Raw genomic sequence first — 19,561 nt, forward strand, 5'->3', positions numbered from 1 at the left:
TCATGTCTCAACACATCTCATCATCACATCTCCTCATTACATTTCATCATCACATTGGCATTATCACATCATATTCACAATTTTTACTGAGCACTTTTATTCATATCAGAACTCATATATTTGCAAAGGTAAACATATATTCATACATCTCGTACAACAAAGAATACAACAGAACAATCAGAAGGTAAAACAGAAAATATTATAAATATGCCTATTTCTCATAAGGTTCCCACAGGAACCCACAGAGCAAACTAATTCATATCAAAACTTATTTATTTTCAAAATTAGACACTTATTTACACTCTATAAACATTAAAGAACACAACAGAAAATTCAAAAGGTAAAACAGAATACATTTAAAATTTGTCTGTTTCTCATAGGGTTCCTACAAGAACCCACAGAGCACTCTAATTCATACAATAAACATTTAAAATAATATAATTTACTTATATATTTACTCTTTAAACAATCTCCTCTTACAATCACTAATTCATTCCCTTAGGGTTTCCCATAGGAACCCACAGAGATCTCAAATCATATATTTATTTACAAATAAAAAGAGCAAATAGAAGAAACAAATATAATTGGGAGAAACTCCTCATAAAGAAGCATACAACAAATACAGGATTGAGGGCCAATCCCACTGCCCAGCATACAATCCCACACCTAGAGCGAGGTTTCTCACTCCCCCCTTACCTCGATAAGCAGGAGCCGAATCTTGCTGGTCGTCCCCTCTAGGTTGACCTTCGTCTTCAGAGAGGAAGGAGGAAAAAAATTAGAAAATGAAGAAAATGAATTTTAAAGAGTGCAAAACGCTCTATTTATAGGCATCAGGCCGCGACCAGAACGGCCCGTTCTGAATCCGGAACGGGTTCTGGGCACACGGAATAGGTACAAAAGTCTCTCCCAGAACGGCCCATTCCAAAACCAGAACGGCCCGTTCTGGGGTTTCCGGAACGGCCCGTTTCAATGTGGAACGACCCGTTCTGAGTCAAACTTTGTTCTTTTAAAATCACATCCGGAACGTCCTGTTCCCAAATTGGAACGGCCCGTTCTGGGTTAAAATTTTACCCATGAATGCCTGATTTGGAACGGCCCGTTCCTAAAGTGGAACGGCCTGTTCCAGAGCTATGAAAATCCAGGATTATTAGTTAATGAATAAATAAATAACATATATATATATATATATATATATATATATATATATATATATATCAAATTAAAATAAAATATCAAAACAATTTAAAAGATGATTTTCTTCAAATAATAATTATAACAAAATATCATAATTAATAATATTATACAAAATAATTTTCATAAATGATTATTATTAAAAACCTTTAAAACTTCAATCAAACCCATTTAATTAATCATAATAATTATAAGGAAATAATCTTCATAAATACAAAAATAAATAATAATTATTCGTAGTATTAGTAGAAAAATTCGGGATGTTACAGTTCATATCACTTTATATGTTTATTTCAAATTTTATTAAAATTGAACAACAACTTGAAGGTAATCAAAGAGTTCATATTTTAGTATATTTTGAAATGTATATATTACGTTAATTTTGTTTTACAAGAATGAAGTAGCAAATCATCTTGAATTAATATAAAATTTTGTATATATGATCTAAGAGTAAAAACCTTCAATCTAACGGTTGAATTTATAAAATTCATTTAATATAAAGTTGTTGAGCGGTGTAATACTTAGTAAAAGTTACACCGGTGTTATTATAACCCTTCTCTTTTAAAATTATTTTTATAAATTAAATATTAAGATTTTAAATAAATTATTAATTAACTTAATATATTTATTCATCTTAAATTTAAGATTAAAATTCAAAAAATGTATTTATCCTTGTTTTATTTTCTAATTATCAATCATTAATAAAATACTAATTTAAAATCTTATCTAATTATATCATAATATTTTCATATCAAATTTAAAACCAGATATTAGTTATACAAAAATATAAAGATCATATAGTAAATTGCCAATAAGATTCTAGTTAAATAATTTAAAATAATTAATTTTTCAACTATATTGTTTGCAAACAATTTAATCTAAATCTAATCAATTTTTTTGTATATTAATTATTAGTAAAATTTAATAACTTTTAATTTAATAATTAGATCAATGAAATTCAACATACACCATGAGTTATTGAGTGGAGTAACTTTGTGAGTCATTTGATTCCTCCTCCTTCTCTCTCTCTCTCTCTCTCTCTCTCTCTCTCTCTATATATATATATATATATATATATATATATATATATAATTTTATTAATGTTATTTTTTAATATATGATTGTTAATTTTCGTCAAAAATTCTTACATTTTCGACAAATATAAATTTGTTGAAAATATTCCATTAGTAATATAACTTTTCCTACAATTTTTTTTCCATAAGAAATATAAATTTTTTGATAGATTTATATCTGTCAAAAAATTACGAACGGATAAATCTGTCGAAAATATAAATATAAATTTTCCGACGGATTTGTATCTATCAAAAATTACCGACAGATATATCCGTCGGAAATTACTGACGGATATATCCGTCAAAAATATAAATTTTCTGACGGATTTGTATCCGTAAAAAATTATCCATCAGGAATATAAATTTTTTGACGGATTTGTATCTGTCAGAAATTACTGATGGATATTCCGTCAGAAATATAAATTTTTCGACGGATTTGTACCCGTCAGAAATTATCCATCGGAAATATAAATTTTTCGACAGATTTGTATCCGTCGAAAATTACTGACAAATATATCCGTCAGAAATATAAGTTTTCTGACAGATTTGTATCCGTCAGAAATTACCGACGAATATATCCATTGAAAATATAAAATTTTGTGACGGATTTGTATCCTTTGAAAATTATCTGTTGAAAATATAAATTTTTCGACAGATTTGTTTTCGTCAGTAAAATCCATCAAAAATATAAATTTTCCAACGAATTTGTATCTGTCGAAAATTATCCGTCGGTAATTTGCATTTTTGTTGTAGTGTCTGGACTCATTTGTCATGTGTAAAATTTACATCTAAAATGACCCGTTCTTAAACCAGAACGGCCCGTTCTGGGGTTGAGTTTAACTCATAACGGCCATGTTTGGAACAACACGTTCTTAAACCAGAATGGCCCGTTCCTAATTAAGGTTATAAGCTTTTTTAGTAGTTTGGAACGGCCCGTTCTAGTTTGGGAACGGACCGTTCTGGGCTACTAAATCACCCTAATATAATTTGTGAAAATTGGGGTGTTACATTAACAAATAAAATCCAAAATGTTCAACATAGAAGGTATCGCGTTTTTAACAAAACAAAACAAACTAAAATCCCAATGAAATCTATTACAAGAAAGCTAACAATTATCTCAAAAAATGACAAAAAAATCGCTAACTAAGTTTCGATCTCATATTCTATTAGAGAATAATCCTTTATAAGGACTAAGCCTCGCCACCAACATCATCAACATCACGTTGAGGATCGCATGCAATAACATACAAGACAAAACAAATGGAGTGAGAAACATCTCACTCTAGCTCATGGCGTAAGATATAATCGAGCAACCAAACACTAATAAGACATATATCAACACAACATAAGCATATTGATCATATAACATATTCCATTCATTTACAATGTAACAACTAAATATTGCATAACATTAAGATGCGTTATGTAATGGACATGAACTACATGTTAGCATGCATGTGACACCAGTAAAAATGTCACATATCACATTTGTGCATTGCCACTAGCAATACACGTAGAGTAGCCTAGGAGTACATGTCGGGTCACACAAAAAATGCACTCTCATTAGGAGTATATACTACCAGGTTCTAGTCGGGATAGCTAAGCGTCGTGAAAGATACATCCCATGCTTACGAGGGTAGGACTAAGACTTTCAAACTGAACTATCCCTAAGGTTGGATGAGCTTGAAGATTTGAGGTCAAATTTTTCTCAAAAAGGAGGGGATGATGGAGGACCACCCTTAGAGCTTCATGTGGGACCCATTAATAGGTTCATGGCTAGGAGAGTGGAGGAGGATGGAGGAGACACCATGCCTAGAGCTATGCTCATCATGTGTGTAGAGTATTGACCCTCTCCTAGGCATATTTTGAGTAGTATAGGATTTATTGCTTTTATTCCCATTTTACCCTTATATTTTACGGTGCCCTAGATGATAAGATTTTATTTTGTATTTTCATTTAGCCTTTATATCATGGGGAAAATTAGCTTAGGATTTATTTTTGGGCTTAAAGCTTGACTTGTGAGGTTAAAGTCCACTTTTTTTTTTCTATTTCTAGGTCACAGGGTATTATAGTCTTTTTAGGAGGAAAGGAACCTACACCACATTTAGGGTTTATTTAGGGTGCATTTGAGTGCTTTTGGCTTGCATTTCTCGGCCAAGCACCTCTGAATGCAACCCTAGATGCTTTTCTTCCCCTATATATACCCTTGGCCTCCCACCTTGTACACACAATGGAATATATGATATTGAGTGAGTATTTCATGTCTCAGCATCCCTTCCTTAGTCATTAGGTTGAGAGTTTCAGCCAACCTTCTCCTATCTTCACCCTTGGAGAGTGAAAACCCTAGAGTGACCTCCACTTTCATTTGGAGTGAGCCAACCTTTCCATAAGAGCATCCACCTTCACGCCTTCCTTCCTTCTCACCTTGAACGTTCCATTTCCTTCTTGGTAACTAGAAGATCCTTGGTGTTCCATGATCCTTGAACGTTCCATTTCCTTCTTGGTAACTAGAAGATCCTTGGTGTTCCATGATCCTTGGAGTAATAAGGTGACCATTCTATTGAAGCATCCATCCATCAATGGAGAGTAGTTTCCATCAATTTGACTCTTCTCTAGTGCTTTGTCTGATAAGTTATTTTCTTTTCAATGTGCAAAATTGTGTTTTTTGATATATACTATTTAACTTTCTTCTAATGTGTGTCTTTTCTCCGCATTAACCTATTTATAAATAAGTTATGTAAGTTTAAACTTAAAAAAAATCTATTTATTTAAAAGGTTGAACTTAGATTATAGAAAAATCAGTCAGGCCTAATAGATCAACTTATTTATTTATATAATATAATAAATAAAAAATAATATATATATTACACTATTAAAAATATAATTAAATAAATAATTTTATAATACGAAAAATTAAATTATTGATATTTTTGACATTTTCACTACATTTAAATGTTTTTACATTCCATGTTTGCACGAAATCAAGAGATCAAAAATAAAAATCCTAGCATGAGTTTTGCATGGGTGTGCATGAGTTGTCTCACTAAAAAAAATTGATTTATATTCTTCTTTTAAAATCTAAATTTCAATATTAATGGAGTAAACTATTGTTTTTACCATTCAAATTAAAAATGACGGGTAGGTGTATTTAAAATTAAGTTTATTAGTCTATTTAATGTTGTTATGTAAAATAAGTTAATAAGTTAGACAAAACTTTTAAAAATGTCAAGTCATACCTATATTAAAGTCTATTAACCGATAATAAAACCAAACTTAGATATTAATTTTATAAAATAAACCTTACTTATATATTTAAAATCTAACCTGACTTATTTTCACCCTAAAGTTTGGAGCCACGATTATGAAGATTTTTCTTAAATGTATTATTTTTTTTTTCATTTTTTTCTTTTAATTTGCATTTATATGACCATTTTTTAACAATAGTAGATGAATTGTAATGAACATGTATGTAATTTATATTTCATATTTCATAATTAGTATTTCAAAATGTATTTATATAAATAAGTATTTTTTGCTTGATATTTAAAACTCTTCATTAAGTCGAAAGATGTGTTACAATTGGCTTGTGACTTTGACTGTAATGGCCAATGATAGCAAACAAATCATTTTATTCAACATTGTTATGTTATCAATAAGGAAAAAGATGTACCAAAAGCATGGTGGGTTATGTGGTTTGTTTCGGTTTATATCTGATTACATAAAAATAACTATTAAAGGACAATTTGCAAACCTTCCGACTTCCGTATGTGGAAGACTATATAAAATTTAGATATTAGTCAATGTTAATTAATAATAATAATAATCAATAAAAAAAATATCTATAAATTTTATTAATGATTAATATCAATTAAAAAAATTATCTAGTCATTTTTAGTAGAGTATTTCCTCCAAAGTACGATTTCTTTTATCCATTGAATTCCAACTATCATTCTTACAAACAGAATTATCAAATTATCACGTTTTTTCTTCATTCATTTACTCATGCATGGTTGTTCAATTTTAATTTATGTTTCATTATTTTTGTAGATTACTATTTTCGAAATATCATGAAATTGATAACAATATTGTTATGGTCTAAAGGAAATTCTTGCACGGAAACAAGTAAGAATTATTGTATGAATAATTAATTGTAGAGAGGACGTGCGCACGTATAAAACAAAAGGACCATGAAGTGGGAAGTAGGGGACCAAAAGGAACATGCATACTGATAGGTACTGATTAGTAATTTTGTGAGACATGTTAGCACGAGTTTTGCTACACACTTAATTTTCATGAAAAGCTCACTTGTAAGTTGTGGACCTACCATTGTGGATTCAAATGTTATCTAATCAACCATATAATCTCTTTTAGGATCCGTTTGCGATAGAAAAAAGAAATTAGTGAAAAATAAAATGAAGGAAAATAAAAAAAGGAGAAATAGATAAAAGAAAAAGATAAAAATTTGGTTGTCTAATTTAAGAGGAATAGAAACAAATAAAATAAAAAAAAAAAATTTTTTTTTTAATAATTGCAACATGATATCACATAATAAAAGATTCGAACATTTAGTTTCTTTTAATAGATTTAACAATTTTAAAAAATTAATATTCTAGCCTGTTAAATATTTATTATATATAACTAAAATCTAGAATAAATTATAATTGAAAAGGAATTATATCCTCAACATTTTTGACTATTGAGTTATCTGAGATAACTAACTACACTACATGCTTGGAAATAGTTGTGATTGTCTCAACATTTTTGACTATCAAGATAGCTAAGATAAACACCCATTAAAAGTAATTGATCTAGTCATAGTCGTCTCCGCATTCTTGATGGTCGGCAGTATTGAGACAATCGAGAAAATCATAACCTGAGCCATCATAACATGGATTGCATAATTACCTAATTGTTAATCAAAAACTAAAGCCCAACAAGTTCAAGCCCATTTTGGTTAGTATAAATAGTTGCACAAATTGAAGTAAAATCATTATTCATTTATTGCTCACTAAGATATTTGAGTTGGATCTAACTTGAGTGTAAGAATTTCTTTTACAAGTATATCTACCCTTGTTGACCAATAAGGAGTTTAGAAATCTTCGACATCAGAGATTTACTAGTGTACCCTTGATTAGGTACAACTTATATATATAAATAAATACTATATTTGAATATAAATCTTATTTAAAATTTTCATAAATATATTATTTTAAAATATTAAAATTTAGTTCATAAATAATTATAATAAATAAAAGATGAATTAGATAAGAAGTTAAAAGAATTTCTAAAAGTCCTATCGTCGAAGAAAAAACCTAAATGCACTCATGCAAGACAGAGATTCTTGTTTCAAATATAGGAGTCAATAAATATTTATTATATATAAAAAATTGATAATAAGTTATATATATAGAAATATATTATATTCGGATATAAATCATATTTAAAATTTTGTATAAATAAATTTTATTTTAAAATATTAAAATTTAATTTATAAATAATTATGATAAATAAAAATCGAATTAGAAAAGGAGTTAATTAAAAAAAATTCTTAAAATTCCTCTAATTGAAGAAAAGTTCCTAAAAATAATATCGTACAAGGTAGAGATTCGTATTTAATATATACTAGTATTTTAGTTTATGTAATACATAAACATGTTTATTATATATAATATAATTAAAATTAATAATAAATTATATATAAAAAATACTATATTTCAATATATAAATTATATTTAAAATAAGTATACATAAATATTTTTAAACATATAAAATATATTTTATATTTATGATAAATAATTTTTTATAAAAAATATTCTTCATTTATTGATAATTTATTTGAAAATATTAATATTTAAATAATAAATAATTATGATAAATAAAAATAAAATTAGATAAGAAGTTAAAAAAATTTCTACAAACTCTCTCATTAAAGAAAAACTCTTAAAAATATTCTCGTATAAAATAGAGGTTCATGTTTAATATATAAGGGCTGATTGGTTGACTACTTGTAACAATTTAAAAATCACCATTAATTTTAAAATGGACTAAGACAGTCTATAAATTGTCGATATTAGATTAAAATGAATAAAAAATATTGTGGGACAAATTGAAAAATAATAAATAAAAATATTGTGGGGGACAATTTACAGGTTTAAGGTTTTCCTTCATATTAGTATTTTAGTTTGTCCAATATACAGGTTAAATTGCTTCAAAAAAGAAAAAAATATATATATATATAAGTTAAATGTTTATTATATAACTAAAATTTAAAATAAATTATGTTTATAAATAAATACTATATTTTAATATATAAATTATATTTAAAATTTGAGTAATTAAATATTTTTAAATATATAAATTATATTTATACTTATGATAAATAATTTATCTTGTAGCATAAAATTATTTTATTTATTGATAATTTATTTTAAAATATTAAAATTTAATTTAAAACTAATTATGATAAATAAAAAATTGAATTAAATATAAAATTGAAAGAATCCTTAAAAACCTTTTTGTCGAATAAAAGTCCTTATAAATACTTTCATGCAAGATAATTATTTGTATTTTATTTATAAGAATTGATTTCCACTTGTTTTTGGGTAAAAATAAAAAGCATGTAGAGCACACCACCTTTTATATTTTTCACCCTCTTATTTCTCATCTATTAAACCACCAAACTCATTTTCCCTATTTTATTTCCACTCTCTCTATATATATATATATATATATATATATATATCTAATTTCTCACATATTTCTACAAACCAACATAGTCTTAATTTCCATAACTAATAACCTAACCAACTTATCAAGCATTATATTTCATTTTATACTAAATAAAACTCTAAGTCTTTTGTGCATTATTCTTACCTTCTACTTGGTTGAGGGTGAAGAGTTGAAGGGAATGAGAGAAAATATATGAGAATTAATTTGATATAGGACATAAATAAGAAATATAGTAAAATTTATAGTTGATTGGTAGAGTAAAATTTAGTATGAAATAAAGGTAAATTGATATTTAAAAATTGTATTTTAATTAATTATATTTTTATGTAAAAATAAATAATATATAAATTTATCATTTTACCTATTCATGCATTAATGTGTGTTTGTACGTTTTTATGCACATGATACATTACAATTATAGCCTATTAAAAAAACAAGTGTATTGGTACGTTTTCTCATGTACAGAATACAACACAAATATAGCATATTGAAATATGGAAAAATCTAAGCCATAAGCAAATATCACAAGTAACATAATCGGATAGTAAATTGAAAGTCAATAACACAAGTAACATAATTAATCCAATATAATATATAACCATACACCATAACCAATTATACACAACGTATAACCATGCATCATAAACGAATATCAAACCAATATCAAGTATAAACATAGACATAATCAAATATCATACGCAACATAATGAAATATCACATGCAACATAATAAAATATCATACATAACATAATAAAATATAGGTGACCATAATCGATTTGATCTCACACCAAGAGTCATGGATAAGAGGAGTCCCATGAGGATATTATTGTCTTTTCAACCAAAAACCACTAAAATCCCCCATATTTAAAGGTAAATATAATGCATATGGGACTTGTAATATATTCTCCAAAATTCACTCCTTTCTATCTTCCAATCACAAATGTCTTTCTTTCTTTCTTTCTTTTTTAAATCATCTCCAATCCACCCTCCTCCCCTCAAATTCACCTCTAGCAAGCAAAGGTTAATCTTATATATATAGTATTCAATTTTGGTCCCATTATTTTTAATTTTGTAATTTTAGTTGTTCAATTTTACAAAATTTGTAATTTTGACCCATTGCTAAATGTCCATCAGTTAACCTTAAAATGGTTATGTTTGCAATTACTTGACATTAAGTATATGTAATAACAATTATTATTTAATAATGTTGATATATATTAAATTGTACTTTTAATTCGTATTTTATCTCATAAAAATATGGTAAAAAGACATGAAAATGAGATAAAATGGAGGCTAAAAGTTCAATTCAATCAAAATATTAATTATTATATTATCTATTTAACAGAATGTTATGCTCAATGATACAATTTTAATTGTTAACAAAAAAATATTAAGTAATAGTATTAAAATTGTAAATTTTATAAAATTAAGAGACTAAAATGTTGGAATTAAAAAATTAGGAGAATGAAATCACGAAATAGATATAATATAAGAGACACACAAATGCATTTTAATATATTTTTTCTAGGTATTACCTAATTATAATTTGATTTGAATTTTAAATTGTGACATACTAATTCAAATTAAAATACATTTCATCTAAATATTTCTTTTAAAGATTATGTAATCTTAATCAATATTAATATATATGAATTTTATATTTAAGTTTTTAAATTAAATAAAGATGACCTTTCTTGATTTAAATAATTAATTTATCGATTTCAAAATTTTTATATCTCTAATATAATAGCACATTAGTTATATTAATGATAAAAATGCCTACTATTTATTTAATTTTTAATTTATTTAAATTTAAAAATATTTGGACAGTGAATGAAAAATCTGTTAGTTCTTATTAATTCTTCTTATGAAGGTTCATATGTACAAAATAATAATAATATTCTTACATGCTTTTATCCTCTTTTTTTTTTCAGCTCAATTTTCTCTTTACACCACAATATTTATCTCTGTATCTCTCTCGCACACATATAAGGGGATTACCCCATTTCCACTTTACATTATTTAGACCATTTTATCTCTATAACTACTTAAACTTTTTTTCTTCTTCTTATGCTTAATTACTTAAACTACTCTCTCTCTCTCTTTCCATCATCTTTTATTTACTTTTTTTTTTTTAATTTTCAAAATTACTCTTACAACTATAATTACAACAACTTAAAAATTGTCCATTTTTAACAAATTACTTTTATTTTATTTTTATATTTTAGATTGATAATGAATCGCTTTTATTTTATATTTTAAAAACAAACTAATATTTTAGCATGTGCAATACACATGCATGTTTATTATATGATTAAATTTTATAATAAATTATATATAAATAAATATTATGTTTGAATATATAATTTATATTTAAAATTAGTATACATAAATATTTTTAACATATAAATTGTATTTGAAGTTAATGATAAATAATTTGTATTGCAACCAATTTTTTTATTTGTTGATAATTTATGTTAAAATAATAATACTTAATTTATAAATAATTATGAAAAATAAAAATTGAATTAAATAAGAAGTTAAAAATATTTTTACAAATCCTCTCAATGAAGAATTTTTTTTAGAAATACTCTCATGAGAAATAGATATTCGTGTTTAATATATAAAAGTTGATGAAGAGATAAAATATGTTTTTGACACTATATATATATATATATATATGTATGTATATGTATGTATGTATGTATGTATGTATGTATGTATGTATGTATGTATGAGAAGAGGAGTGATCTATTTACTCCAAGAGTAAATCTAAACCCTAAATCTAAATTTACTTTATTTAATAACTCATGTTCTATATCACATTTTAACGATCCAACCATTGAATTTAAAGTTTTTAATGCATAGACCAAATCTGTAAATTTAAAAAAATTTGAAAACTATTTGATACTTCGTTTCATTAATTCAAATCAATGTATAAAATGATTTTGTGATTATCCATCAATTTGAATTAATGAAACGAAATATCAAATGATTTTCAATTCTTTTTTAAAATTTGCAAACTTAATCTATACATTAAGAACTTTAAATTCAACAGTTGTATCATTGAGATTTGATGTAGAATATGAATTATTGAACGAAATAAATCTAAGTAAACTTACTCCTAGAATAAATGAATCTCTCTCTCTCTCTCTCTCTCTCTATATATATATATATATATATATAATCTCTTATTTCCTTCCCTCTCCTACATCCAATAATAAAAGTGTACTTTTCCTATTAGCTGAAGCATGAAACACAAAAGAAGTTCAACATTCAAAAGTAAATATAAATTGAGAGATGAGAGAGATAGAACTTTGCCTCATATGTATAAAAGGAACTTCTTCCCTTTCAACCTTTTTAATTGTCCTTTGTCAAACTCAACCCACCTCCCTTAATTGTGTCATGCTTCATTGGTCCACTCTATCTGGCTCATGTCCGTGGTTTGCCCTACAAAGATCATGACCGCTCTCCCTCTACTTTGATTGGTTTTTGTTTGCAAGTATTTTCTCTCATATGAACCGCGGCTTTGAATATATATCTAGTTTTTTGGGTTCAAATTCCACTTTGGCAAAAAATTTAATGTCCTCTCGATATCTTATCCACAACAAAACGATGATGTTACTTGAAAAATATACACACAATTTCTTTTCATGTGAATAAATTCGAATATATATATATATATATATATATATATATATATATATATATATATATATATATATATTCAGTATTGCAGATGCAAATTCTTACTTCACTTTCATTTGAGCCACTGAAATTATTAGAAAGCTGCCCTCAAATATACATGCTCCATGACAAGGCCACGCACACGAGGGAAGCACCAAATGTAGATATTGCTATACCCTACCATTTTCTTGACCACCGATATTAATTAATATTAGCATACGTGCATGCAATGTATATGTGTTACTATCTAATATAACCGTTTCAATCAATCCTTAGCTTTTCACCATCAACTTTTTCGGTGGTTGAAAAAACATTTTTCTGTGTTAATTGTAGGTGCATGCATGAATGAGTTATAATTCTATGTAACCACTTGCATGCACGAGAGCTAGAGATTAGAATAGACAATGTAATGTCCTTTATAGGTACGTACCCAAAAAATTCAAGAAAGAATCGACAATGTGATCTTAAGTCTACTTCAAGAGACAGTGAGAAATATATCAAGTATGTTCTCATTGGACTTTAGCTAGTGTCTGCAATGGCTGCTGACATGATTAGTGTACTTAGAATCAAGGCCGGGACGATATATTCTCAGGTCTAAAACAATTTTGATATGGATTCTTCATAAAATTAATAAAAACTAATTGATAATTAAATTAGAGACTTATAAAAATTAAAATAGTTTTTTCTCTTACAATATTTGAACTCTATTTTAAGAGTGGTTGTGAATCTAAACCAATACAATGATCTAATGAATCCAATTCAATTGAAATAAAAAAAATAAAATTGGATTGGTTTGAACTATTTGATCCAATCGGATTTGACAATTGAAAATCCAATTAATTTTGTTTAGATAGATTTTGATTTTTAGGAACCGAACCGAACCAATCCAAATCAATCCATCTTATTAATTTATTATTATTATTATTATTATTTTGGATTATCAAATAAGGGATACTAGTAAAAGATAAAGAAGGGATAAGTGATCATTCAACAATGTTTTTTTTGTTTGAAACGCACTTATTCATTCGGTATCAAAGGAGGAAAATGAAACTCAAGTTTCTTTTTTTTGGTCTCATAGTAAGTCTATCTCATTTGTGAAAGTTGATCACTTGGATTAGGATTTTGTGGAATTGTTTGTATCTAATAAAGATAAGTTAGTTATAACCCCTGACTTGTACATAAATTGGTTGTAAATAGATTAGCTTTATTAGGATAAGAAAAGTTTATCTCTTCAATTGCATAGTTTGTTACTTTATTTGTTACGGGAATATTGTAATAAAAAACGATTATATATTTGTTGCCAAGTGAATGAATAAAGGCATGCCATTGACCATAATTCAACATGGTATCAGAGCAAGAAAACGAAACAGTGAAGACTGACACCTTGAAGAAAACACATACTTCCGCGAGCATTACAATGCAGTCCATCACACCTTTATCTCCATATTATCTTGGAGCATCAGATAATCCAGGAACCCCACTGGTCACAGTGCTTCTAACAGGAGATAACTATCGCAATTGGGCACGTTCTATGAAAACAACAATGCGTGCAAAGACTAAACTTGGATTCATTGATGGTACTATCAAGAACCACCAACTAGATCTGCAGATTTATTTTACTGGGAGAAAGCTGATTCCATGGTTACTGCATGGATAATCAACTCCACCGATCCCTCACTACACGGAAGTATATCCCATGCCGCAACAGCAAGAGATGTATGGGTTGACTTGGAAGAGCGATTTGCTCAAACAAACGCACCACATATTCACCAAGTATGGCGCAACTTATGTTTGATTCAATAAGAGTCCAACATGACTGTGACAGAGTTTTATACAAAGTTCAAAATCTTGTTTAGATGAACTTGCAAAATTGCAACCATTGCCGGAATGCACTTGCGGAGCTTCCAAGGAGTTGGCACAACAAGAGGAAGAGCAACGCGTCCACCTGTTTCTTGGAGGAATTGATAACGAACGCTACCATCATGTGAAGGGGACTTTGTTAAGTGATTCCAAACAAGAAATAGTTGCCGCTTTTCATGTAGCCAATTTCAACAGATGCAAGGGCCGTGATGGTCCACGTCCAAAATGTGATCACTGTGGTAAGATTGGACACGAAAAGGCCAGATGCTTCGAGCTGGTCGACTATCCACAAAACTGGGAATCACTAAAGCCAAAAGGCAAATATCCAGGGGGAGCTCGACTTGCTTGGGCTGGGTACAATCATGATCACGCCGCAAACATGGAGGGAGGAACTAGCAACCATGCTAAGAAGAATGATCAATTAGATCATATGTCTGGTAATCATTTAAATTATAACAATGATAGGTGGGTCTTGGATAGTAGAGCATCACACCATATGACACCCACATATTCCATTCTCAAAGATTTACGTGACTTAGATGAGCCACTACACATCATAATTCCCACTGGGGATGCTGTCTTGGTGAAAAAGATTGGCACTGTGCAATTGGCAAATTATATCAAATTGATAGATGTTCTCTATATTCCACAATTTATAGTTGCAATTTGATCTCTATTCATAAGTTGACTTGTGATTTAAATTGTATGGTGACTTATTTTTCTGATAATTGTGTGATACAGGACCAAGCAATGAAGAGGAAGATTGGGTCCGGTGATTTGTGTGATGGAGTCTATGTTCTTAGAATGGCAAATCAGGGATCATCTCTAGCTGCACAACCTCAAGATGCAATTGTTCTTTGGCATGCAATAATGGGTCACCCATCTAATAAAGTATTATTAAAGATGTCTAGTAGTTTGAATTTCAGTTTAGATGAAAACAAATTGGAAGGATGTGATGTGTGTCACCAGTCCAAACAGTGTATGCTTCCTTTTTCTCTCAGTAATAATAAAGCAGTTCAAGCATTTGAATTAATCCATTGTGACTTATGGGGGAGATATGCTACAAAATCACACAATGGGTCACATTATTTTCTCACCATAGTAGATGATTTTACTCATGCGGTATGGGTTTATCTTATCAAAGAGAAATTAGAAACTCCCAATATGATCATTAATTTTTGTAAATTAATTGAAATATAGTTTGATAAGAAGGTGAAGGTTTTTCGTAATGATAATGGTACAGAATTTACAAATACAAGAATCCAGTCATTCTTTCAAGACGAAGGAATTGTTCATCAGGTGTCTTGTGTGGTACGACCACAACAAAATGGTCGTGTGGAACATAAACACAGACATATTTTAAATGTGGCACGTGCACTAAGATTTCATGTCAATTTACCACTATCCTTTTGGGGGGAGTGTGTTCTTACTGCTACACACATCATTAATAGAACACCCACATCAACAAATGGAGGATTAACACCATATGAGATGCTTTTTGGGAAAACCCCGTTATATGATCACTTGCAAGTTTTTGGGTGTCTATGTTACATGAAAACTCCTTTGAAACCTGATGATAAATTTGCTACTCGAGCTCATAAATGTATATTTGTAGGTTATCCTACTGATCAAAAAGAGTGGCGTGTTTACAACTTGGATACCAAGAAATTCTCAACATCCAGGGATATTATCTTCTATGAAAGGATTTTTCCTTATGCTCAAGGACAATTACTGCATGAGATGACTGTGTTTCCATACAATCCTGCTACAGTTTCACCGCTAGAGGACCATCCAATGTGCCACATGTTGATATCTAATGAACCATGCATGTCTTCTTCTCCGTTTGTGCAGCACGAGGACAACTTGATGATGACATCTTCCTTAGTACGACACGAGACTGACCAAATAGTGACTAGTCCTTGCCAAGTGATAACTGAAGCTCTTTCACCTGGTCAAGATGAGTCTAAAAACTTCCATGTGAACATATCCAGGGAAACGCATAACTCTCCGAGTCTCACCCAACTGGCACCCCGCAACAGGAAACCTCCAGGATAGCTCAAAGATTATTTTTGCCATTTTGCTATACAAAACTCTACACACAATCCACCAAGCTCAACGTCCACTTCATGTAAGCTTTATCCTATTTCTCAATATATTAGTCTTGATAATTTTTCACCATCATACAAAGCCTTTCTTGCAGTCATCATGATTCATGATGAGCCCAAATATTTTTCTCAAGCAATAAAACAACCAGAGTGGCGTAAAGCAATGTAAGTAGAGTTAAAGGCACTTGATGATAATAAAACCTGGACTTTGGAATCTCTTCCAAAGGGAAAAAGACTGATAGGTTGTAAATGGGTCTATAAACTCAAACACAAAGCCAATGGAGAGATTGATAAATATAAGGAACGTTTAGTTGCCAAGGGTTATACCCAAGTTGAAGGGGAAGACTTCACAATAACGTTTGCTCCAGTCGCAAAAATGACTACAGTACGTTGCCTAATCACCACTGCTGCAGCCAAAGGTTGGGAACTCCATCAAATGGATGTTACTAATGCATTTCTACATGGGGATTTAAGTGAAGAAGTTTACATGGCTATCCCTCCTGGATATGAAGTCTCTGACAAAAGGCTTGTGTGTTGCCTTCATAAATTCCTTTATGGATTAAGTCAAGCATCACGTAGCTGGTATGCAAAACTATCACAAGCACTGATAAAATTTGGCTTCAATCAATGCCACTCAGATCACAGCTTGTTCACATACTCTTCAAGAAGTATATTTCTTGTCACACTAATATATGTAGATGACTTAATCATTGCTGGAAATGATTCTAATGTATGTGCCTCCTTTAAGCAATATTTGAACTAGTGTTTTCATATGAAAGATCTTGGGACACTTACATATTTTCTTGGTCTAGAACTGTCTCGTGGCAATACAGGTTTCTTTTCATGTCAACGAAAATATACACTTGACATTTTAAAAGAAAGTGGAATGTTAGATTGTAAGCCTACTACTTTTCCCATGGAGCAAAATCACAACTTGGCTAGTGATAAAGGGGAATTGTTTTCAGATCCTCCTCAGTATAGGCGCCTCATTGGTCGATTCATTTACTTAACAATCACCAGACCAAAAATTACTTACTTTGTTCACATCCTAAGTTAGTTCATGCAAGATCCACGACAACCACACTGGGAGGCAGCAATCCACATCCTTAGATATTTAAAGTCATATCCAGGTCAAGGCATCCTCATACCACGTCATAATGATTTAAATCTTGAAGGATTTTGTGATCCAGATTGGGCTTCTTGTCCAACCAATAGACGGTCGATTTCAGGTTATCTTATGAAACTTGGATCTGTGCCCATTTCATGGAAAACAAAGAAGCAAACCACTATTTCACGTTCCTCCAATGAAGCTGAATATAGAGCAATGACACATGCTACCAGTGAAATTATCTGGTTAAGAGGATTATTATTTTCTCTTCAAGTTCCTTGTTGTGATTCTACAATTTTGCATTGCGATAATCAGTTAGCTATCCACATAGCTAACAACCCAGTTTTCCATGAAAGAACCAAACACATAGAAGTGGATTGCCATTTTATTCAGGAACACATTCAATCAGGCACCATTTTTGCATCATATCTTCATACAAGGCAACAACTTGCAGATATTTTTGATGAGATTTTCAAAACGGATGTCCAAACCATCTGTGGGCAAGATCAAATTTTTTTGGGTTCCTACAGTTGACGACTCCACTAGGGAAGTTTAAAGAGGGTCAGACCCAAATATGAGATAAAATTAGTAAAATAAGAATAATAATTCAAATATTTTTTCCCCTTTACATTGTTTGTTTTATTAGTTTGGCTTTCATATCTGTATGTTTGTTTAAATTCCGCACCTGTTTGAAATAAACAATTGTATACAAACCTTTGCACATAATAGTTACCTCTATACCCGGGGGCATGAGCATGTAAACATAGGGAGTGGTTTGTTGAGATTCATGGATGATGAATCAAGTTCTAAGAGTTTTGATGATAAAAAAAGTTCTGAGAATCTTAAAGATAACAAAGGACATAAGCTAATGAAGACATGAAGATCACGAAAGAAATATGTAATAGGAGTAGTTTATGTGTTCTTATATGTTGAGTTGCCTTGTTGAGTTTATTGTTTATGTATGTGTGTGCTTTGTGCATGAGTTGATCTTAGTCCAAATGGTCTAAGAATGAGTATAATGATGTTTAAAAGTAATTTGGAAAGTTTTTGAAGTGTGAAATCAAATTTTTGAAAATCAACTCAAAATAATCGATTGTTCCAACAAGAGGTTGAGAGAACCTTGTAATAATCGATTATCTGTGAAATAATCGATTATTCTAGAAGGTACTCTCTGGAATAACCGATTATCCTGCAAAATAATTGATTATTCTGTTCTTGAGTGATTTCCAAAATTCATGAAGAACAAAATAATCGATTATCCCTAAAAATAATCGATTATCTGGGTCTGGAAAACTTTATAAACAGTTCTCACACTTTGAAACAAGTACACATAGAATAGAAGAGAGTAAACAATTGATTTTGTGAAGTCTTTGTGACCTTCTTGGAGTGTTTTCTTTGTGAAACCAAGAAGAAAAACATTTTGTGAACTACTTTGAGAGAAATCATCATCATCACTACATTCTTGGAAAGAAGGATTAAGATTGGTTAAGAGTTCACAGTCTGATTTGTTCAACTTCTAGGTGAATTCGTTCCTTTAAACTTTTGTGTAATGTGTTAAGAAAATCTTGAGTAGGTGTCTCAAGTGGTAAGGAATTCTTGTAGTGGGTTTCTACAAGAAGTGCTTTCTTGGGTGCCAGAAAGTGTCTATCTTGAGTGTTGAAGTGTGTGCATGTGTGGTGTGCTTGTAAAACTTCTTCATTGAGATAGTGGAACAAATCTTGATCAAGTTATGATTGAGGACTGGATGTAGGTCTCATGCGAGTGGCTGAACCGGATAAAACATTTTGCACTCTTCTCTCATCCTTATC

The 19,561-nt window shown here is 29.5% G+C and overlaps 2 protein-coding genes across 2 annotated transcripts; both read left to right on the top strand.

The window, feature by feature from the left end:
- The first annotated feature begins 14,022 nt into the window (after positions 1-14,022).
- Positions 14,023-16,595, top strand: LOC109810814 (uncharacterized). The gene is made up of 4 exons (XM_020374380.2): positions 14,023-14,257; positions 14,537-15,150; positions 15,282-15,431; positions 15,741-16,595. Exons 1-4 carry the CDS (start codon positions 14,023-14,025, stop codon positions 16,593-16,595), a joined length of 1,854 nt encoding a protein of 617 aa, XP_020229969.2.
- A 1,110-nt stretch (positions 16,596-17,705) lies between these two features.
- On the top strand, positions 17,706-18,287 carry LOC145953335 (secreted RxLR effector protein 161-like). Its single transcript, XM_083067275.1, has one exon. It carries the CDS (start codon positions 17,706-17,708, stop codon positions 18,285-18,287), a length of 582 nt encoding a protein of 193 aa, XP_082923401.1.
- The last annotated feature ends 1,274 nt before the right edge of the window (positions 18,288-19,561 follow it).

This window comes from Cajanus cajan, chromosome 11, assembly GCF_000230855.2.
Source record: "Cajanus cajan strain Asha chromosome 11, NIPB_CcT2T_4, whole genome shotgun sequence".
Taxonomy (NCBI): Eukaryota; Viridiplantae; Streptophyta; class Magnoliopsida; order Fabales; family Fabaceae; genus Cajanus; species Cajanus cajan.

Excerpts from the sequence above, each read along its gene's own strand:
- LOC109810814 (XM_020374380.2), top strand. The coding sequence starts at position 14,023 with ATGGTATCAGAGCAAGAAAACGAAACAGTGAAGACTGACACCTTGAAG. Across the intron at positions 15,151-15,281 it reads AGATTGGCACTGTGCAATTG|GACCAAGCAATGAAGAGGAA; the intron begins GCAAATTATATC and ends TGTGTGATACAG. Across the intron at positions 15,432-15,740 it reads TGGGTCACCCATCTAATAAA|TTTGATAAGAAGGTGAAGGT; the intron begins GTATTATTAAAG and ends ATTGAAATATAG.
- LOC145953335 (XM_083067275.1), top strand. The coding sequence starts at position 17,706 with ATGCAAGATCCACGACAACCACACTGGGAGGCAGCAATCCACATCCTT.